This window comes from Mus musculus, chromosome 9, assembly GCF_000001635.26.
Source record: "Mus musculus strain C57BL/6J chromosome 9, GRCm38.p6 C57BL/6J".
Classification (NCBI taxonomy): domain Eukaryota; kingdom Metazoa; phylum Chordata; class Mammalia; order Rodentia; family Muridae; genus Mus; species Mus musculus.
Window position 1 is genome coordinate 112,149,709 of NC_000075.6, and position 24,352 is coordinate 112,174,060.

General features: G+C 41.1%; 1 protein-coding gene across 74 annotated transcripts in view; it reads right to left on the minus strand.

Annotated features, from left to right (window-relative positions):
* The window catches only part of Arpp21 (cyclic AMP-regulated phosphoprotein, 21), a 171,198-nt gene that overhangs the window by 84,618 nt on the left and 62,228 nt on the right, over positions 1-24,352 (minus strand). For 28 of the 74 annotated variants that reach the window (NM_001362010.1, NM_001362038.1, NM_001362016.1 and 25 more), the window contains one exon: positions 7,982-8,090. The exons of 1 other annotated variant lie outside the window; for it this stretch is intronic. In NM_001362010.1, coding sequence (NP_001348939.1) covers positions 7,982-8,090 — 109 coding nt within the window. Of the gene's footprint in view, positions 1-695; positions 7,955-7,981; positions 8,091-10,274; positions 11,926-24,352 lie in introns of those variants that run through there. 45 more of the 74 variants (NM_001362022.1, NM_001362028.1, NM_001362025.1 and 42 more) reach the window with 10 other exon arrangements.

Sequence of the window (24,352 nt, forward strand, 5' to 3'; positions counted from 1 at the left end):
AGGGCACAGGTTCAAATCCAGACAATATAAGCAGATTTGACAGGGTCCACCTAGGGCCGGCAGAACTGTGAAGCATAATCCTGAACGCCCCACATCTTCTGTGACACACTCTCTACTACAAGTCTCTCAGCATTGAAGAAATGCCATTAATTGTTAATCTAAATTGAGGGTAGGAGTCAGGACAGAAGACAAGCATTGACCAGCTTAATCTAATTAGAAAATGCTGTCAAGCGACTTTTGCCTGGTTTGTCTTCCTGCTTCACAGAGAAAGCCAATAGCTCTCTTGTTTTACTTCCCTTAAGGAGCCAACTCAGGGGAAGGAAACTCTACTACTTTTAATCTGCCGAGAAAAGGTGGATCAGGCTAAACTTGAAGAAAGAAAGAGGCACATGCTTATGTGACTGCACATTGTGTCTTGGGAACAATACAAAACCAAGATCAGGGTTAGGTGCTATCTGTCTATTCATCCATGTGCTATCTTCTGTGCATAGATTTCAAGATGAATTCGTGAGCTACAAAGGGGATAAATAGGGACCTAACAGGCCTACTGTACTACAGAGATAATAATGACTCTCAATTCTTTAAGCACATGTGTACATTATCAGTATACGTCTGTGCACACGGGTACATATGTGTTTGGAAAGCAGAAATCAAGTCCAGGTGTTGTTTCTAAGAGGCTGTTCATGTCCTATTGGTTTATAATTTATTTTGTATTCTCGAGTGTGTGTGTGTGTGTGTGTGTGTGTGTGTGTATGCATGGGTAGGTATGTGTGCATTTCAAAGCGTACATGTGACTGTCAGAAGACAACTTGCAGGAGTCATTTCTTTCCTTTCTCCAGGTGGGCATTTGGGCCTTGAGCTAAGACTTTCTGGTTTGGTGACAAGTGCCTTTACCTGATGAACCATCTCACAGACCTCCACCAGGATTTATTTATTTAGTTATCTATTTATTTTTGAAATAGGGTCTCTTATTGACCTAGAACTCACCAAGAAATATAGGTTAGTTGGCTAGAGACCCCAAGATCCACCTGTTTCTGAGTCAGTGGAATTGAAAGCACGTGGCTTCATTGTTCACGGTTTCTTGGTTGGGTTTGAGGTGAACAAACTCATGTTCCTGTTCTTTGCTTTACCAACAAAGCCATCTCCCCAGCCTCTGTGAGCAACTCCTTAGCTTAAACCTGCAGGTTCCTGAAGCTAACGCTCAGAGAGGCAAGCCAGGTAGTGGCCCACTTCCTTTCTGACAATGAAATCACTTCTTTCCACTAAACCCAAGACTCTGTTTCGACATAGAGTCTCTTGGATGGTGGGAAAGAAGTCAGTGGGCTTTATAGTGTGGCCACCAGGCACTTGGATTGGAGAATCAACCTATTTAAGGAAGCTGATCTTCAGAGTTCTTAACTACAAACCATTTGAGGGGAGGAGAGACTAAACACTTTCAATTCTTCGAATGAAAAAGCAGGACATCAACAAATCGAAGATATCAACAAAAATATCCTTCGAGAGTATACCTCTGGATGTTTAGAAAGTTCCTCCAAAATGGCCCCCATCCCGGCCCCACCAGAGGCCCTTCCCCCCACTGGCATAAGTGAGACAGCTACGGGATGTGATTCAGTAGCTGGGAGAAATAAACTTTAGAAAAGGGAGTATTAATAACTTGCACATTTAATGGCAGAGAGAGATAAAAGTGTCACAGTAATTAAGTACAACATTTAAAGCTGTCACTTATATGCATACCCGGATATAAAAGGCTTCTTTTTTTTTCCCAAAGAAGAAAATGATTTTGCTTAATGGATTATAGTTCTCCCCCACATCCCACCCCCACTGTGCTCACAGCCTGTGCCCTCTCAGCCACTCAGGGGCAGACCCCACACATGGTGGAGGGGTAAGCAGGAGCCTGCTTAGAAACCTATCAACACAGAAATGTCTTCAGCAAAATTCCTTCCAGGCAAGACAGGCCTTTCTTGAACATCCTGCTTTATTAACCAGTCTTCCCAAGGTTAGTAATATCAGGTAGAAAGGACCAGAAAACGAGGTTAAATTCTCACCAAAGAAATAACATTTTATCCAAATCTTACTGACAATAGAAGCATACTGGTTTGTTATTTGAGAGCTAAATTTGTCTGTACACTTACAACTATTAGGCTCTCAGCAATCCTATCTCAAGGTACCAAACTTTGGAAGCCATGTTTGAAGTTATTTCTACCAAGGCAACATGCCTGTCTTGTTCATGTGACCACCTATATAAAAACACACAGGTACACGTGCACACAAGCACACATGCACATCGTTTCTCAAACACTCGCACATCTGAGACACATTGCTCAAAACATTCAAAAAGTTTTCTCATTTTAAAATAAGCTTGAATCTTGCTAAAGGCTGAACTTTCTATTCTTAGCCCAGGTAGGGAACTATATACACATACTAAATATTTGAATACCCACTACATAAATGATAATTGATGAGTAAAATTGATTTTGTTAATTCTGGTTTTTTTAATCATAAGAAAATAAAATCAAAGAATAATTAAAATTAAAGACTTCTAAAACACAGGGTCCTTAGGCTGGATCCTTTGGATTGGTTAAATAGTTGACTTAATGACAAATCACTATTATTGTGTAGGAAATGATCTTGTACTTCAACAGCTTGAGTGGGTGACAATGACCTATCAGCTTGGGAACTGCAGGTGCATAGATGAATGTCCCATGAAGTAGTCTGTCAAGAAGTGGTGAGCAAGATATGTCACAGTATATATTATTCAAGAAAGTTCATATGGCCATGTTACATCCTTGAAATTTTGAGTTCATAGATGTTGTGGTGACATCTTGTTAATCTAGTGTCATCTCCCGTGCCTGAACACTCACAACCTTCCCACATTGTTCTCAGGATTATCTGTGTGTCTAACAGTGTAAAGTTGGAGGGGAATGGCCACTTCTAAGATAACATCATGGGCAACTGTTGCTTCCATTTCTCTCGTGAACTTCATTCCCTTGGGGAAGTGAGCTGCCATTTCTGGAGACACACAACAATGTCCAGGGGTGCTCACCCTTCAAGAAAATTGCAAACTACAGACCGGTTCCAGTGAACAAGGGAGGCCCTCCAAGTCACCACATGAGCAGGTCTGGAAACAGCTAACAATTCCTTAGCCAAATCATCAGGAGCAAGGCCCAGCTAAGAGTTTAATTGAAACCTCCATTAGAGCCTATGAGTTATCATTGCCCTCCAAGCTACATCAGAGGCCTAGCCCACAGACATGAGGATGTCATAAGCAGATTAGGCTTGCTTTGTGCTGAAAATTTGGAGATAATTTATCACAGCCAACAAGTAGCTAACCACAGCTTGCCAGAGACAAAACTGTCTCTGTGGGCCAAGGGAATGCCAGCGAACATGAGTTTTCCTCTCTTAGGCTTGTAGGGATCATGAGAACTTACATGAAGGTATTGAACAATGGGAGGGATTTTTCCCCTTAGAAACACATCATTTCACTAATGATATCAAGAGTGTCACTCAATTATGGAGTCTCGTCTGTGAGTGTATTTTGACTGAAGAAGGCTCATTTTAAAACCCTGCCCTGCATTAGCAGGCTGGTAAATGATTTGGGTCGGGGGTTAGTGAGGGACTGGCAATAGCTTGGCACCTAAGCCCTGGCATACTTAGATCTTCTTTTCATGTGAAAGAAATGCTATCCATTCTGGCCAGTAAAACTTAACATGGCCAGAAGTGCCCCAAGTCTTTCCTCTGTCTTTGTGCCCAGTGAAGGGAAGCCATGCAGGGCCTTTTTCCGTGTGGCCAGCTTCCTGTGAAAGTAAGAATTATGGGTTCCATTCTTATCCCAGACAGGCATCTGAGACAGTGTTCGCTGGGCATAACTTTATAAAGATAATAACAAGAACAGGGGTCTCACATCATGTCTGTGTGATGAGCATTTGTGTCTCAACATATTGATACATTCCTAAGACATTTGATTAGTCAGAACCAGAGTGGGAGCGGACGTTTCTGGTATATAGATAAGTACACGTATGAAGGTCTTCAGAGGTGAATGGGCTGCCCCCCGCAAACTACAAATGTACTCTTGCCCTCTCAGGACAAGGTCAAAAGTTTTAGTCATTTTATTCTCTTATCCAGTGAGAGTTTGCATCATGGCACGTTCTAACCATATTAAGAGTCTTAGCCGCTCTCTCATAGTTTCTAGACTTGCAACCATACCTCCAGTTCCATTTTCCTCTCCCGTGCTCTCCTAATTTAAGAGCTCTGGACCAGAGTATCGAATCGTTAAATTTCCATTTCAGTGTTTTCAAGGCAAGTGAGGTTGGGAACGCGTAAGAATAAAACCAGCAGGGCAGGTGTTCCCTGTTTTGCAGCTTCAAGAGCTGCCCTGAGTAGGGGATGCTGACTCTTGCTAAAGTGAGGAACAATGTGTGCAGCTGGCTTGCTGTGTCCCCAAGCAACAGGCCACTGCAACAGAGATATATTTAACCTGACTGAGAGTACGGGAAATGTTGACCACAGAGGACTACACCGAAGCCTCCTCTACTGCTGTCAGGGTCTGGTTCCCCATCACCCAAGGAAACTCCTGAGGACTTCATAGAAGAGCAAGCTATGGCAATTTCTTGATGTTTTAACCCATTGCCTTGATGTTCAGCTATTAATTCTTACACTTTTGTTTTTATCTAATTTAATTGCTTTTGGTTTTTAGCATAATGGGTAAAAAAATAAAATAAAAAAGAATCTCAATCACGTTTTCTTGTTTTTTTTTTAAACAACAACAACAAAAAAGAAGTTGTTTAGTGAATATTCCCTTGGCAAATTGTTCATAAATTTGATTTGCCCTGAAATCAACTAGCATTTTCATAGTGAAGTGTCAATATTTGCTAAATAATATGTGTGTGTGTGTATGTATGTATGTGTATGTGTGTTTTTGTGTTAGAAAGAGTGTACACTAACACATAGTGCTTTAAACTTCTTCTGGATTCTGTTGGTTTTTTAACAAAAAGGCATTTTGTTTGCACTGTGTGCATGTGCATATGTGTGTGCATCTGTACACACGTGTGAGTGGTGTACACACACGTGTATGCCTGCGTGCATGTGTGGGGACCAGAGACTCACATCAGGTGCCTCTTTCTGTTGCTCTCTCCATTACTGTTTGTAGTCAGAGTCTCTATGAAGCAGAGGCTTGCAGATGGGCTGGACTGGTTGGTCAATGAGCTCCTAGGATCCACCTGTGTCTACCTCTTTAGTGCTTGTGTTATAGAAGCCTGTCCCCATCCTGCCTTTTACAAGAGTGATAGAGATTCAAACCAAACTCTTCATGTTTGTACAGTAAACACTTCACTCACGGAGCCCTTTCCCTGGCCCCTCATACCCATATATATATATATATTTTTTAAAAAGTCACTTATAGGTGATCTGCTACCTAGATGTAAAGAAATTTCAGAAATTGATAACCCTTTCTGTGCTGTCTCCTTTACTGATCCACACCACCTCTCTCTACCCTGGTAGGTGATGCCCTGGGGGGCACATACACAGACTCTTGGACTGTTTCAACGCATCCCTGAACCAGGTTCTCTCCCAGAAACATTTGTGTTTCCTGCTTTGTAACTCGTTCCTTGCTCCCAGCCTCTGTACTCCCTGCCAGATCTCTGTCCGAGCAACGAGGGGCCTTTCTGCTGATGGAAGGACCATACTCAAGAGGCAATTAAAACAACTACTCACATCATGTGCAAATATTCTCTCCCTCACTCTCTGATATTCCTCTTCTCTCTCTTCAATTGATTTACTTCGTCTGTCATCTCTAAATGGGTGCATTCTGTTCTGCTGAACAGAGAAAAGAAATCAGGAGGGTTATCCATGGTGAGCTGTGAAGCAACCATCAGCTGAGAATAATAAATGCTCAACGAGATAACCAGAGCCTGGCAAGCCCCACCCCCTTCATTCCCTGAGGGGTCTAGGCTGGGAGGCATAGATTTGTGTGTATGTGTGTATATCCCTGTGCACTGTGCATGTATTCATGTGTGTGTGTGGTGTCTGTGCACATGCATTCAATTGTGTGCATGTGTGTGTGTGTAGTGTATATGTGTATGCATGTGTATGTGTGAGTATGTCTCTCTGTATATGCATGTGTGTACATATATATGCATGTGTGTAGGTGTGCATGTGTGTATCTCTTTTTCTGTGTGTGATGTGTATGTGTGTATGTGTCTCTCTCTTTCTTCCTCTATCCATCCCTGTGTGTGTGTGTGTGTGTGTGTGTGAGTGTGTGTGAGCGTGTGTGTATCTGTGTGTGACCAGCTAGCATAGAAAGGATTTGCAACTCCTGGTTTCATTCTCTATGGAGGAAAGTAGAATGCATATTTCAAAAATAAGCAAGCTTGCATATGCTTCAGGGATTAGCCCAGAGCTGGCGTGGCCAGAAGTAACCTCTTTTACCTTTGCTGAGTGTGTCTGACCATAACATGAGGCAAAGTCTTGATGGAAAAGAGGGAAGAGTGAGTTCAGGGGACCTGGGTGGGGGAGGGGGGAGTGGCTGTGAATATTTGGGATCTCAGGAAAGAGCAAGAAAGTAGAGAAATAGGGGACCTGAAAGAGCCCTCTGGATGATCCTTGGCTCCGAGGCCATTTTTGTTCACTCAGTGGCTGACCCTGTGAATTGTATGGAGAACAGAACCTCAGCCTAGAAAGCCTGTTTGCTGGTAATGGTCAGTACAGAGAAATCTAAAAGAACAATCCAAAGAACCCAGCATGAGAACGGTGTCTTCATCCTTTCCCCTGACCCAAGCCCTACTTCTCAGCTGCCTCCCTCATAGCATTTGCCATTGTGGACAAGATCCTCTCTGCACTAAGCACATTCATCCATACGTCCACCAGACACCCATGGAGTACTCGACGACACAGGCATATTTTGGAGTCAACAAGAGCCCCAGTGTAGCCCAGGGCTGGTGTCAGCAGTGGTGAGAAACAAGGAGGGACAGATAAGGAACAGGCTCTTTAAAATAATCGCACCTAGAGATGCATATGCCGGCTCAGAGTGACTCACGTTGAGTAATTAGCAGGAGACCTTGAGTGAGAGATGGATTGTCTTACCTTCATGTATTCTAAAGCAAAGGCATGTTTCAAAAATACCTATATTGATTGTCAGAGAGCAAGTGCAATTGTCAAGACTTTCCCATGGCTTTCTGAAATTCTTATTGTTATTAAATGGTTTTTTTTTTGGGGGGGGGACTTATAATTTACTTAGCTTTCTTGCTTGTAACCCTCTCCCTCGTACCCATACAGAGAAGAGATGCAGGAATGTCTCTTTACCTTTGGTCAAGGACCACAATTAAAGTTCTTTCTAGAATGGCGTAGTGTTTGTCACAGGCAAAATACACAGCAATCAGTTTTTGCTACACTTCATGCAAACGAGCAAACGCATCACAGAGACCATAAAACATGGGAAGAAGGGTGGGAGACTAGAACAGAAACTCGATGCTTTGCTGTGAAGACTATTTTTTTAGGATAGTTGCAAAATCCTCCTGTCCTCACCATAACAAGGTATGTTCTTTACAGCTACACCGGTGGCTCATCGGTCCTCAGTGATAATCCAACTCAAATTGTGCACAACGGAAGGACAGAGCTGTAGGGAGTGGAGCGACTGGCAGAGTTACACACACATCTGGAAATGCAGCTGACAAGCTTACCCCCACAGCTGGAGCTTGCGGCATCCCGACCCCCCACCATAACATGCAGCAAAGACTGCGCCAAGCACCACCCATGCAGAGCCCAACACAGAGCCACTGCTAAGCAACTGGAGCAATACCACGTGGCTACCCGGTGAATGCTGGAGGGGGAGGCAATAGAGGCCAAGGGGTTGGAGAGAGGGCAGTAGTTGTCAGAGGCAGAGGGTAGGACTGGGAGGCAGGAGGGGACAACAGAGGGGCAACAAGAACATCAGCCAGCCCACCTTCAAAAACAACAATGTCAGCCATTCTCAAACTTGAGAACCAACCTGATTGTCTTCTTTATCAATACTAGAGTTATCTCGCTTCAAGATAAACCGCTTCTGGGATTCTTCACTTTTTTCATCTTTTAAATGTTCACAAAACCTTTGCTCTGGTCTGCCAGCAAAGTAAAACATATCAATAAAAGGAAGTATTGCTTTCCCATCTGAATAAACTTAGTTCGTAGTGAGTTTTCCCTCCCCACAGTGGCATTTAACTGACAAGAAAAAAAGAAAGAGAGAAAGAAAGCTTTATACTTGGTTGTGAAATTAGAATTGCTGGCAACATAGGCAGGTCATAACATGTCACTAACATGTCACTCTACACAGGGGGTACAATACCTTTTGTCATTTCCAACTCAGAACCTCGCTTGCTACATGTTGATCATCATGAATGAACTTACAGAAACATTTCAGGTCACCAACACACACAGTGTTTGCTTTGATGTCTTCATTGGCTGTTTGGGCCTTTGGTGGCTCCTGAACACATAATTTCCCCATTCACACCAAAAGGGAATATGAAATCATTCTTAATGTTTGTATTTCCTGGTGCTGAGGACTGAACCTAGGAGCTCATTGCTTGCTAGAGAGGACTGTAATCGAGCTGCATCCCCAGCATCTTCAACACCTCCAGCATCTCCAGCCCTCTTTCTCCTTGTAATTTTGAGGACCGAGTTGCACAAAGTAGACTTGAATTCACTTTGTGCCTCAGTGTTAAGCCAATGGCCTCCTCCTGCCTTAGTCTCCTGAGAGAATGGAACGACAGGTGTGTACTACCATGCTCAGAGAAATATACATGCTTAAAACATAGAATGCATACTCCCATGCATGCCTGGTAACTGCCTCTTAGCACATGGCTAGGGTCCTCTGAGTTGTGAGATCTTTGTTTAAAATATATTCCTGCTTCTTCCCAATTCCAGATGCTCTGGGGATTTGGCTCCCTCAGCCTCTGACCTTAAAGACTTTATCTTCTAAATCAGCTTGGTAATTAAGAAAGCTAAAGATAGTTAAACAACTTGTTAGATGATTGGTGTGAAGGGAAGGCTCTAAGTAGTTGATACAGACTGCTACAGACTGTTCAATTGATTTGGTCAAATCTGTTAATAATTGTGGGTTAATTTCCCATGAGTGGCACTACACACATCCTAGAACTCAATGGATGAGTTGGGGCTCCGGTTCCTCACAGGGAACATGCTGAAGTGTTTCTCTCTGGGTTAAGACCAATGTCTCAAGACTTCTGAAGTTCTTGCCCTTGCTAGATTCCTGGTGTCACAGGGCAATGGAAGCCACTTTATGGTGCCTGTGCTCTACAGTGGGTGACCAGCAATCAAGAAAATGGTTGCTTACAAGCAGCACTTTGGTGACAAAGGAAGGTCTTAAGCTTCTTATTCAAGTCGGGATGAGAAGCCTTACAGTGGCAATGAGCATTAAAGAACAGAAACGCTGGGATGGTGCCAGCTACACCTCCACTGTGTACAGGGTTTATAAAATGATGCCATCCTCTTGCCCCATCCTGTTGGTAAAAGTGGGATGCAGAAGGAGCAATTATTTTAAGATGAGAAAAGCATCAATCAGGGATTACTTTGATTCTATGATTTGCCCCGTGAAACCACAGTCATCAAACAGCCTGGTTATATTCCTATGGAGAGTGTAGTGCAGTCCCTCTGAGTATACAGTGCACAGTGGCTGGAGATAGGGACTGAGAGGCCCATCCCTCAACTTAAAGAACCAAGAAGCCTCATCACATCATCTTGGTGATCAATATAAACATTTTCCACCAAACTTACAATATAATAAAATATAACAAATGACCTGGAAATGGAAATAGGACATTAGAAATGATCAAGTCTGATACAGGTCAGTCATCATACACTTGGGTTCCCTACTGTAGAGTGAAAATTTTAGTTAGTAACATGTTCAGTTACTGTTTGGGGCAAATGACAATTTCCCCAAATGATTTAGTATCCTGGTATTTCCAACCAACACTTCTTTGGCTGTTTTACATGTTACATCTCTCTTTCTCTCTCTTTCTCTCTCTCTCTCTCTCTCTCTCTCTCTCTCTCTCTCTCTTTCTCTCTCTCTCTTTCTCTCTCTCTCTCCCTCCCTCCCTTTCTCTCTCTCCCTCCCTCCTTCCCTCTCTCTCTCTCCCTCCCTCTCTCCCTCCCTCCCTCCCTCCCTTCCTCTCTCTCTCTCTCTCTCTCTCTCTCTCTCTCTCTCTCTCTCTCTCTCTCTCTCTCCCTTCCTTCCTTCCTTCCTTCCTTCCTTCCTTCCTTCCTTCCTTCCTTCCTTTCTTTCTTTCTTTCTTTCTTTCTTTCTTTCTTTCCTTCTTTCTTTCTTCCTTTCTTTGCATAGCAACTGAAATGAGGATACCAATTTAAATAAAGATGCTGATCACATCAATGTTATTTACATCATATCAATGCTAATTAGTCTCCTCTGATATCCTCATGCACTCGTCTGTTAAGCCCTAATAAATGAAATAATTTGCCTAAGTTTACAGATATCTCTCTGCATTTGTTTTTAACAGTCTGCAAATATTCACACACAAGTGAGAGGTCCCAAGAACATGGGGATTTTGAGGCAGAAGCCCAAGGTGAATTTGTTTAGTCTAATTTCTTCTTTTAAGACAAAATATATTTGAGTGACGACTCAAAATGCTAGCTGGTAGGCACACTGTTTCATTATAAAGCTTCAGTCTTAGTGCCCATATCTAAACCTGATGCCAGCAAATCACTTAGCTGAATGAATGGATGGATCAATGTATGGATGAGTGACAATTTAGCCTGTACAAATCATTAGAGCTCAGGGGCTGATTGAGAGTTGCTCAATCAGATATGAGGTCATAATTTCTGTAATTATAGAACAGGACATCAGAGAGTCTGGTTAGTTGGAGCATAAATTTGAATTGAAAAGAGAGTGGTCACTGAACACTGGATTTATGTTTATTAATCATTGTGATCTTTTTACAAAAGACTGAGAGATCTAGGCTAGAGAAGGAATCTTAACCCTCCTCATCATGATTTTGGAACACCTCGGTGTAAAGTGTGATGAAGTTCTATTTCAATGATCCTTCTGAAATCCATTTCTTCATAGTTTGTTATTTATAGTAACAGATGTCACACATATGTGTGCATATATGAAAAATACTTTGATAGCATGATGAATCTTAATGAGAAGAAATATTGTTTTTCATAACATGAATATTAAGAATGATTCATACTTTGATGTAAATTATATAAAACAAATTCTCAGTGACTGATTTGCAAGTATATTCTTTTATTGTATTTTCAAAAATAAGAAGAAAATCAGTTCTTTTAGGTTTCTTGAAAAATATTTTGAATGCTCATAAAGTAACTTTGAGGTTTGTTTAAAAAGAATCAAGCAATTGTAATAAGATTCTTCCTCCCCAGGATGGCTTTATGGAGAACTAAAACTACAGACAAAGAGCCATTGTATCCCAGCTATTAAAAATCACTTTTACAACTGACTGAACACCAAACTAGTATTATTTCTGAGCCATACGGTGAATGACACCGAAGTAATTCATTTAGGAATAGTACTTCAAATGGTAATTAATTACTTTTAATCCATGAACCCAGAAATGAATTTCACCAACAGTTTTCAAGGCTACAAAGAGCCATGTGTTTATTAAATGTTGATAAGTGGTCTTCACTGTGTACCTCATGGGCATGTGTCATACCAACCTAATTTGTCATGTTTATTTTTATCTTTATATTTTTAGAATTTGTTTCATGAGGTATCACGTTTAGCTTTCTATATGTCAGTACCAAAACATGTAGGAAATAAAATCAATGCTTGTTTTAGATGGGTAAAAGTTTCCTCATCTCCAGGTAAAAAAATCTCTAGCACATACAGCTGCCCACTGCTCCTAGTTGGTGCACACTGCTCCTGTACGGTGAGCATGCTTGCATCTCCAGCCAGTATCTTGGACTCTTTGGGAAATAAAACAAAGATGAGTTAAGTTTATTCTACATTGTTCCTCCTATAGATGGAACTTATGGAAAACAGGGTGGCTGGTGACCACAATCACATCTCTCTTCTACTCAATCAACTCCAGTCTTAGCTCAATAGAATATTTTCCTCAGAAGCTCAGAATGAATGAACAGTCATTATTACTGTTATTTTAATGTCACTCCTCTTTAAGTATTTTTCAACAGTTTAGCCTTGCTGTTAGGTTCTTAAGGCCAAAGTTGTCACTCATCTTCCAAAGACCAAACTTGTTACTCATCTTCCAAATAGATCAGCTGAATCTCTTCCTCCCTTCCCACACGGAAAGGAAGAATTGAACTCTTTTGATGGTGGAGGTGGAGGTGGAGGTGGGGGTGACAGTCGGTGGTGGGGGTGCGGTAACAGAGAGGCCTTGGTGCAAGTCATGTAGACTGAAGGAAAAGTGCTGCTAAGCTGAGATGTTATCTCAATAAACAGCTGGAAAACAGCTGGGCAGTGGCGCAAACAGTGAAGGATTTTAACTGTCAAAAATGTTAGACCTCAGAGTATTGTGAACATTTCAACTGAAATGTTCTAACCAATGGGTCTCCAAAAAAGAAAACAAAAGCTCTTTATCCTTATTGAACAGGTATGTGTCTCCATTTCCCACATCAATCTGTCATTTGATTCTACTTGGTTTTCTTTTAAATGATATTATATGTTATATGCTAAGAGAGAAAATGGAAGTATATACATACATACATATATACATACATACATACATACATACACACACACATACATACATAAATACATATATATGTGTGTGTGTAATTTTGCATATTTTTGCAAAATAACTTTTCTTCTTTTATATATATGTTGCATTTATTTACTATTTACTCTGTGTATGTACATGGGTACCACATTGCCTATGTGGAGGTCAGAAGACAACTTGAAGAGCACACTCTAGTCATACACAGACTAAATCATTTTACCACTATTTATACCTTCTGTTATTAGGATCTTGCAAACTTGTGTTTAGAATTTGGGGTGTTCTTACAAAATCATTTTCTTTCTTTTGTATGTATGTATAAATAGTACAGGTATATACATGTCCATGTCTGTGCTCACCCTGCATACATCTTTGAAGGCCAGAATTTTACACTGGGTATCTTCCTCAATTGCTCTCTGCCTTATACTCTGAGACACCATCTCTCTCTGCACCTGGAGCTGCTGATGTGGTTACTAGCCATCAGACTCCAGGGACCCTCTAGTCTCCTGCTCCCCAACACTGAGACTATAGTTTTGTGGCACTGTACTTATCTTTTTATTTGGTTTAATTTAAAATTCTAAGTAAGTTTCTCATGAGTGTGTAAGGAGTGTTTTATAGATCAAACCACCTTGTTAACCAGTTTCTTCTGAGTTCCTTTAGTGCAATTAGGTGTTGACAGAGACATGCAGGCTAACATGATACTTTGGTTCCTCTTTACTGTGGAGTATCACAAACGACACTTAGCAGAGTATGCAAATCTGAGCCTGAAAGATTCTTTTAAATTGGTGCTTTTTTCTTGGCAAAACCAAACCAAACCAAACCAAACCAAACCAAACCAAACCAAACCAAACCAAAGCAAACCAAAGCAACAACAACAACAACAACAACAACAACAACAACAACAACAACAACCACCCCTGACCTATATGGATGAAGAAGAATAAACCTGCCAATGTACCTTGATAATGTGATCCTATATCTAAGAATGAATCCAAAGAAAAGGGCCATAAATGAACACCAAATTCTATTCATAACAGTGGAAGAATGAAGCTCTCTTCTACATGCATAAGGAACTTGAGATATGTTACAGAGATTTGAAGTTCTTTAAAACAATATCCAATAACATTGACCAGCAGGTAAAGGCTCTGTATAAAAACACTAATATAAGTTGACTATGTTTATGTTCAAGCTCTAACACGTGGCAACAGGAATAATGTTAGCAGAAATCTTATCTATGGATGGTGAGCTGCCAGGCAGCCTCACTTCTAACCTTTCATAGATTTGTGTTATAATAATCACATATGATTTTATAGCAACAAAATAATGAAAGTTATTATCTCAGTTGGATACCAAAACAATTTAGCAACTTAATAATGACTCATACCAAATCATTGGATTATAGACAATTATTCTTATATTTTGAATATTTACAAGATACTCTTTCATTGAATGTATTATTTAATAATCTGGTAATTGGAGATTTAGATTTTTTTGTCAAATTACTTCTTAATCCTTCTATTATACTACAAGGTTTTTGAAATGAAAGATTAAATTTTGCTCTTTGTACAAGTCAGATTTCTTACACTAGGACCTTCTAATTTATAAAAACTCACCTCATCCTGCAAACTTCTTGTGTTTACTGGAATGTTATTCTTGATTTGTATGAGTAGACATTTTACCAATGACAACATGGTAACGACCGAGTGATAACAATCACAAGAAGATCTCCCCCCCTCTCTCTGTGCATATGTGTGTGTGCATATGTGTGTATGTGTGTGTGCATATGTGTGTGTGTGCATATGTGTGTGTGTGTATGTGTGTGTGTGTGTGTGTGTGTGTGCATATATGTGTGTGTGTGTGCTATAAAGAAGATAAAGCAATGACAATTGGGATAAAGACTTAAGGGGGTAAGGATACAATGAAAAATTTAAAAGGGAAAAGAAATCTCATACAGTTAAGGCCCAATATGGTATTCTCAGTTTGTGTGGCTAGTTATTCATGAACTGCATTGAGCATGGAATTTCAACACTGTCAAACAGGAGGATACAATTAGATCACTGAGCTTCAGGGCACTGGTATCATGGTTTTAAATTTATGTATAAATCAAGGGTTTGTACAAATGAAAAACAATATCTACAATGCAGAAAGTAAAAGCCCTTCAATAATAACCGATGAATGATTTCCCATGCAACATGTTTGGAAAACTGTTTAGTTCTAGTTTTGGATGTAAAGGCAATGTGCAATACATGCCTAAGTTCATGAAACTATACAGACATTCCTCCATGTCGATCCCATAAGTTCCAAAGAGCCTGCAAAGATGGCTGCTATTCAGAGTAATTGTCAGTTTTGGAATCACAGTGTTGGTTGACATTTGGGACTAGCTAAAGATAACTTGAGATTCTTTGTATTTCATAAAACCTCAGTGGTGTCTCTTTAAGTAAGCCTATGACCCAATCACGTGGTTTCCACCACACGTATGATATGCTCTGCTCATGCTTCCTCCGTCAGCAGCCTCCACACAGACAGAAGACACACCCCTCTGCATGGGGCTTTTCCATGGTTTTTCTTCCAACACTTCATTAATGAGACAATTTTTGTTCAGTTCTATAGTATTAATTTATGGACTTTGTTTTAATTCTAAACTGTTTCTCAGTGGTAATAAACTTATAAAATGCTTAGACCCCAACTGTACCTTATCTATATCGGTCTTACATAAAGAATCTCGGGGCAGCAAAGGGGAGAGACATGGTGTGCATATAATCAAATTACTTTGTATGAAATTTGTCCTAGCTAGGGTTTTTATTTCTTTGATGAAACACCATGACCAAAAGCAATTTGGGGAGGAAAGGATTCATTTTGGCTTATATTTCCATATCACTGTTCATCATTGAAGGAAGTTGGAATAGAAACTCAAGCAGGGCAGAAGCCTGGAAGCAGGAGCTGATGCAGTGGCCATGGAGGAGTGCTTCTTACTGGCTTGCACAGTCAGCTTTCTTAACAAAAGCGAACCACGAGGCCAGGGATGACACCACTCACAGTGGGCTGGACCCTCCCACGTCAGTCACTAATTAAGAAAATGTCCTACAAGTTGGCCTTATAGACTGACCTCATGGAGACATGTTCTCACCTGAGGTTCTCCGTCTTAGACAGCTTTAGCTTGTGTCAAGTTGACATAAAACTAACCAACATGAAACTCTCAAAGAATTAATATTTTTTAAATATTGCTAGAGTAGTATATTCAATGATTCTAACTTCTATTCCCTATTGGAAATCCCAGTGTATTTCAGGATATGAATCAATGTCTGCAGAAGAAATTATCAGAAGCTGTATTTACTATAGATTATTGTTAATATTAAAATGCCATTTAACATACAAAACAACATTGAGAAACAAGCTTAACATACTGTATCTTTGTCTTTTCAGTCCTGCACCTTATTGACTGTGTTGTTGTTGTTATTATTATTATTATTATTATTATTATTATTATTATTATTATTAAAGGTTTATACAACTTCAATAAAGGAGGAGTCTGGTTCATTTGCTTTGCTGTATAAAGCAAATATATATATAATGTGTACATGCACAGGAGGACTAAATGGATGTAAGCAATCCTAGCAATTCTGAAGTGCTTTACCCAGTACTTTGAGGTTTATAATAATAAAAAAATCTTATTATACAGTTTATATTTTCTGAATAAGCGAGCTTAGTAGGTATGCCAATAAATTATACTTTAAGTTTTATTAGATTTTATTTATCGTGTGTGTGTGTGTGTGTGTGTGTGTGTGTGTATGTGTGCGTGTACATACCTTTGTGTATAGGCCATAGGGTAGCTTGTAGGAGTTCTCTCTCTCTCTCTCTCTCTCTCTCTCTCTCTCTCTCTCTCTCTCTCTCTCTCTTTCTCTCTCTCACTATGTGTGTCCTAATGATTGAGCTCAGGTTATCAGGCCTGGTGGCAAGTGTCATTATCCACTGAGACATCCCATTAGGCCACAGCACACGAAGAAACATTTAAACAACATTTTCATCAGGGTTAGAGATAATCTTAATTATGATAGATCTGATTTGTGTCATAGTATTTGAATAATGTTTGATTCATGAGTGTCCAAATTGGCCAGTCAGGTGTTTATGAAAATAATTCTGCCTTTGAAACTGTGAAAAATAATTGGTGTTTCGAGGAATGAAAGGTTTTCTGTTTATTAGTTATAGTGTTTGTGTGAAGTAGCTCATTAAAACTCATAGGTAAATATTATATTTCCACTAATAAAGGATTGCTATTGTGAATTGGTTGACGAAGAACCGCCATTTGTTGTAGGCTTGCTTTTTGCACATGTAAAGAAATGCAATGCGTTTCTCTTTTTCTGGTTTTTGTTGTTGTTGTTGTTGTTTTTGTTTTTGCTTTTCGAGTCAGGGTTTCTCTGTGTAGCCTTGGCTGTCCTGGAACTCACTCTGTAGACCAGGCAGGCCTCGAACTCAGAAATCTGCCTGCCTCTGCCTCCCAAGTGCTGGGATTAAAGGCGTGCGCCACCACTGCCCGGCTCTTTTTCTGGTTTTATGGAGGGGGCAGGGAGAGGAGGTTGGGAAGCTGGGGCTGTGTTCCTCTGTGTTCACTGTGGGAGCTGGAAGAGGCTGCAGTGGGGGAAAAGTCAGGGTGGGATTAAAGGTATTCTGTATGAGCTCATTTCTTTGGTAGACGACAATATGTCTGACAGCATATCGTAAAGTCCAGATCTTCAAGTGTCCTCCAGATCAGCCAATACTGCCAATGCTGCAAGTGGGTCTGGCTGCAGCAGCGGCTGCGGTGGGGGTGGCGGACACTCTCAGGATTGAGCCTATTCCTTTGGTCTGCGTACTTGAGCCAGCATTCTATGTAGTGTTGTTTGTATCGTAGCCTTTCTATGACTGTCCTGAATACATAATATGCATTCTGCATTAAATGACATTGCACATTGTGAGTGTGCCTGCACACACACCTACACATTCAACCGTAATGAAGCTGATTTCCCACACAGTGAACAGAAAATGGCTAAGAAGTTTGATTTTCAAAGCATGAGACCCACAGTACTGAATACTTGAGAAGTATTTCTTTGCTGAACATACTTCAAGGTCATGGAGTCAGGTCTTACTTCCCTAATAAGTGTGCTAAGACATTTTATAGCTTTACCATCTACTTTAGTGTTAACATTCTCTTTTTTGCTGTTTAAGCACTGTGTGTGTGAATGTGTGTGCATGTGTGTGTGTGTATGCTCAAGCGTGGTGTGCATGTGTGCATGTGTACACGTGTATGTGTGTGGAGTGGGGAAGTACATTTGCATGTGTGCTTGAAGATCAGAGGCCAAACTTCAGGTACCATGCCTCTGGACATGATCCCTCTTGGTTTCTTTGTTTTGTTTTATCTAATACAGAGTTCTTGCAGGCCTGATATTTTCCAATTTGCACCGGCTGACTGGCCAGCAAGCCCGAGGGAGCCTCCTTCCTGTCTCTCCCCAGTGCTGGCATTGCAAGCATGCATCACCAAGTCTACCTTTTTTATGTGCATCCTGGGAATCAAACTCAGGAACTCATGCTTGCAGCATGAGCACTTTACTGACTGAGCTGTCTCCAAATCCCTTTGTGCCGTTTTCAAAATAATCAAATGCAAATTAAGATTTTGCCACCGAGCCAGTGGATAGCAGTGAGTGAAGACTGCTTAGTTGCCCTCTCAATTTCCTAGTAACTTGACATCATTGAGTCTATGGGTGGAAATTCTTTTTCCCATGACTTTTGAAAGGTCAAGGTCAAGGGCTGAGAGACAGCAAGCTCCTGGCCTTGGCTTTGGTCATCTGTGACCTGAGCAGATAAGACAAACTTGGACTTTGGTTTCTTTCCTATGAGATGGACAGGCTTGATTGACACCGTACCATGCTGAGAGCCAAATGAATAAACAAGCAAATAAATAAACGAACAAATAGATAGCTGGATAGAAAAATAAACAAAATCCCCAGATGCATCAATGTGCCATGAACAAGGCCCCTTCAAACAATGAAGCAGATTCGATCTATACACAAGGTGTCTGCTTGCTTTGTTTCCAAAATCAAATAGCAAACTGTATCATACAATCGTACAATTGGAAAAAAGAACACTATTAATATATTTTAATCCCCCTCTCTCATGCACAAAGTCAATATTCTCAGAGGAAAAAGGAAGACAATATAATGTTTGGAGGCAATGGCAGAGAGTTTGACCATGGTCACAAATAGTCCCAAGTTTAAGCTTAAGAGACAATAAAGGACTTAGGTGTCTTCCCAAAGAAAGGGAAGTATTTAGAGAAATGAGTATGTTGATGACACTAATTTTATCATTAAGTATCCAAAGCACACTGTATGCTTGTCAATCAGATAAAGAGAAAGAAGTGGAGTGTGTTCAGTGCACAAGCCACTTGGTTCTAGTTAGATGATTGGTAGCACGGACCTTACGAAAAGCTAACAGTAGATTCACCATGTTTAGAAGTGACAGGGTGCCAGCCAACCACTCTTAGTTGCACTTAGATGGAGGTTTGGTCTTCTTCAGAGCTCTCTGGTAAGCATGGATCTAGCAGGATGTTAATGTGTTACAGTGTCCCTTACAGCCCTAAACCAAGGACAAGAATGCTGTGGACATGGGAGGAGGCCTGTGTCTGTTTTGTTTTGCTTCAGTGAAAACACAGTCCCCTGTAGGCTATGAAACTCCACATTGTAGACACCCAAGGATCCCCAAGTTAAGCGTTGGTGCTTCAGACATTCTGGAGAGCATGTGCTCCTTCACCTGGGCCCAGCCTCTCAGTCCTAGGTCTGTGCCCTGAGATGGTGGAAGGCCTGGCCTCCTGTAGTTAGTGCAATAAAGATCTGTCTCTTCAGGACGTCTTAGCAAAGACCCTTCAATCTCCTGGGTGGCACTTTCTAGGGAGACTTTGTTCAGTTAGAAGAGACTTCTTTGTTCTTGTTTTACTGACAAACACCTCAGTTAACTGTATTTTCTAGATGAATTGCTCCACACACACACACATCCCTTCAGGCTGGTGCCAAGGACCACATGCCTCAAGAATCATGGAGTTAAATCCAAGCACATTTAACTCTCTTTTTGTTTGTGTTGCTTTGTTTTGCTATTGAGAGGCTCAGTCTGCAGCCCAGGCTAGCTTCAACGTCTTGTATTCAGGCAGATCTGAAACTCACTATGTAGCCCAGGCTGGCCTCAAGCTCATGGAAATCTTCCTAAGAGTTAAAGCAGCCTTTTGATCTCTCCCCCTGACCCACAGTTGGCGGAGAGTGAACATACTGTCCTCCACAGCATTTGCTACTGCTATGCTTTGCTCTGCACTCTGAAGGGTAGGGAATTTGAGGCAAGGAGAGTGGGTGGATGTGAAAGATGAAATAGAAATTGTGAAGAGATGACAACCTTTTAACATGAAAATTATCTGAGACAAGTTAAAAGTTGATCTGCCATATGCAAAGGTATCTGGGTGCTCATGCGCGGTAATCACACGCTGTTTGTGGGAAAGGCAAGTGGAAGTAGATGGGAAATGCCAGATCTACAGCCTTTGTCTGGGATGGAAAAAGGAGAAGGAGATAAAAAATAGAAAGAAAAAATGCCTCCATAAAAAGAACAATGTACATCTTTGTGCTAAATGTAGGAAAGTAATTGAGAGAGAGAACATGGAGATGAGAGAGACAAAATTAAAAAGAAGCACAGAACTTCTAGTGAAGCAGGCACACACTTGTAACAAAGAAAAAATTAACATTTGTAATGAAACCATGAAACTGAAATGTTCATAGTTTTAGTTTCCTATCTAAAAGTCCAAAAGGTAACATTGGTCTGGGGTGGCGTCTCCTGTTTATGATCCCAGGGACATGGGAAGCTGAGGCAGCAGCTTACACACGCAAGCCCTGCTTGGGCTGCATAGGGAGACCTTGCCTGAAGACATAGATAACAGCATTACAAAGAAAGAAAGAGACCGAAGGTGTGGGCATTAGCTCGCCAGTAGAGCTCTAACCTAGCAAACAGGAGACTCTGAGTTCCATCTCGAGGGACATTATAAAGAATGAACCGATTAAAGAGACCTTCTGTGGTATACAAATAACATAGACCTTAGTATCTGCTTTGTAGATTTTCAATGGGTGGTACTACCCCAGCCTGATGGTCAACCAGAAGGCCAATAGTGGGAAATCCAAAGCGCTTGAGAATAAATCCTGTTGTTGTCAAAATTCAGAGAGACAGGCAATGGAACTAATGGAATATGGGAAAATAAACAACAGTAACAACAACTACAAAAAACATAGGGCTTTTTCTCTTTGGGCATTGAAGCTGCTGTTTCAAGTCAAAGCCTAAGAATTTTGCACTAGCCATTAAGACCCATGTGATAAACCAGAGGGTGTGCCTGGAAACAATTGGTCACACATCTTCTTTCTTGGTTAGTTCTGAGGCCTGGAAAACCTGCAACACTACAGGCTCAGATGATTTTATTCATTCTCTACTGTGCATAGGTTTACTCAGACAGCAGCACCGTCTTGGATAACCCCACAAGAACTTGTGACTTTTCCTTTCCCTCTCGGCAAGTTGCCCCTCCAGCCCAGGCACTGGTTGTGACTTTTACAAGAGTCTTTTGTTATCAGGCTAAAAGAAGTAGATACCACCATCTCTACAGAAAGATCAGCTCTTTGTAACTGCTCAATAAATGCAGAATATTAGCATACATCTGTTTAGACCACATGAATCCTCTCTTCCCTGTAATTATTTGAGTATGAGCTATCCTCAGTTTTGTTCACTGCAACGGAGCATCAAGAATACAACCTCTCTGCTACAAAGTCACACGTTCTCTGGGAATCCCCAAAGTGTTGAGAGCATTAATGCAAAACTTCTAATGGCTTTGCTCCAAAGCTCACCATTGTGTTTCCTCATTCCTTGTGGAGCTGAGGATGCTGTGTGTGGGATGGGAATCTAGAGCTACTGATGGCAGTGGCTTTGTAAGTACACAAGGAGTAGATTCATCTTCTATACTAGTATTATTGATAAATAAGACTCATGGATGCTCTCTTTCAACAAGCCATACATGCTGGAAGTGACAAGCCAGAAATATACATCAAGGGCTATAAAACTATGGAAAGATTCTGGTGTTTACTTATATGAGTAAGTAAATCTTCAAAATGCCTTTAAAACAACAGCTCCATGATCTCAATAATTTCTTATCAGACAACAAAGGAATTAAACAGTTGAAATCTGTTGGAAATTGGTGCGAATGCTTTTTATCTGTGTGTCCAGATGCTGAAGGTCCTTGTCCACAATTGATTTTTGATCTACCAATAAAGATGCCAGTGGCCAATGGCTGAGCATGAAGTGGGACACTGAGAGTTTCATGGGTAGGACACAGGGAGAATTAGGAGAACTCGGGAGATAAAGCCAACCAGCTATGTGAGTTTTCCTGTAAGAGGCCACTGACCTGAGGTAGCAGGGCAAGGTTTAGGAGTGCCCAGTCATTGAGTTAGCCATGGCATTTTAAGATTAACTGGCTTGTGTGTGTGTGTGTGTGTGTGTGTGTGTGTGTGTGTGTGTGTTTTCCATTCATGGATCCAAGATAACTCCTGACTAGTTGTGTGCCTATATGCCTAGGACTTGTTGGGATCTCAAAGTGGTGTAGACAAAACTAAATGTTCCAGAAATCCACATTGGATGCAGCCATTCCATCTTGAGGATGTGGCTCAGTAGCTGAGATAATTTGACTTGAGATAACGATCACTTCAATATTCCACTAAATTTCAATAAACCAGTGAAATATACACGTTGGTTTAGAACTGAGTCCTGCTAGTTATTTCTTCTCTATAGAGAAGGTCCCTAAACTGAAATTCTCTTTGTATGATTAGATGTGATAATATACATAAACCAAGAATTAAAGCATATTTCATGATGTACACATAGTAAGTACCATGATTCTCAGTAAGAGATGGTGTCATTCATAAGTATATCCTTGAGACCCATCCTCTCCATCATGGGAGAGCCAATGGGTGATAACTGAGGCTATGACAGAGAAGAACACACAGGGGCCAGTCATACTTTTACGTGGCTCTCAGGGATTGCCCCTTATGACCCAAGCAGTCTAAATTTCATATAGAACGATTTTCTCTCCATGAAACACTTAACAGGCTCTAGTCCCCATTTAAAATATCTTAAATTGTTCTCATCCAGAAAAGCATGGCAGAAGGAAGCTGATGACACTCAGTTGTGGCTGCTACAGGGATGATAGTTCCTGTATCTACATTTATCGGTACACCTTATAGGACCATGAGAACTCACTGAAGAAAAACAAACAACAAACCAATATACAAAACTGTGTTTTATCCCTCAGTTTTATAGCTCATTTCCACACTCCACCCAAAGAGTTCATATTCTGGACCTGTTCTCCTAAGCCAGGATGACATTTAAAATGCATATATTTCAAGGATTTGCATGGGAGCTGCAGAAACATGAACACATTGGAAAAATGTTCCTCAAACACACCACTGAGAGTGGATCCTGGGAGGAATTCTCATCCCCACTCTCTCTCTCTCCCTCCTATGAGTCAATAGATTTCAATCCAACAATATATACAAATTAGCCTAGTTCCTTTTGATTATCAATTGCTCTGGTGAGGCAACCCTTCACATTCGCAGAGAATACAGATCCCCCCCCACCCACACACACAAAATAAATGGTATTTGAAACCTTCAAGGCACCTAGATCTTAATGGTCTATTTTTACCTTCAAATCCAAACATCCTAGCAGCAGACAGCTATAACAGCCATACCTTCTCATGAAACAACAGTCTTTGCTTGTATTGCTAACGTGATCCGCGTCTTGAAACCTGAAATATGCTACTCTTTCAAAGGGCCTTTATTTCATCCTCTTTCCTTCTTGCTCCCTTTTCAGAGAGGTAGCAGTTTACTCTCAAATTCCTCCACTGGCACATTTGCCCTCCCCTCCCAAGAGCCATTTAAATGACAGAGGGTGAGCAACATGGTGGTTGGGATGATGGAGAAAGAGGGCTTCATGCTCCAGCTAATGCCTAGAAAGTTCACTGCTTACCATGGGGTTAGGCGTGACCTGCTGAAGGATGATAAAGGGTGGTAGGGGAGATGGGGGTGATCAGATGGGATTTGGTGCTGGCACCAAAGCGGTCACTACCTTCATCGGGGTACTGTCTGCCCATGCTTGTGATCACTGTACACTCTCCTTAGTGTAAACATATGTAGTCTGTTTGACAATGCTCAGGAAAATGGAAAGCCTCGGGGTGGGGGCTGACAAGATGGAATTAGCAGTTGACAATACTTTCTACTTTTGCTGTGTATCCAGGTTCAGCTCCCCAAAATTTACACGGGGCAGCTCACAACTGCCTGCAAGTCTAGGTCTAGCGAGATTTGATGCACTTCTTTCTGATCCCGATGGACAACTGCATTCCTGGGGTTCACACAGACATGCAGGCATGCACAAATACTTTCTCAAAATGTCCAAAGTTTATGCTCCTCTGGAAAGGAAGAGGCTTAGCGATGGGACCTCTGTAGGTCAGATAACGAAAACCTTAAAGACAGATAACATTCTACTGTGGTGCGGTAGAATCTGAAGGGAACACAAGAATCTAGGGGAGAGTTCAGAAGCTTCTAGAATCACAGACCCTGTAA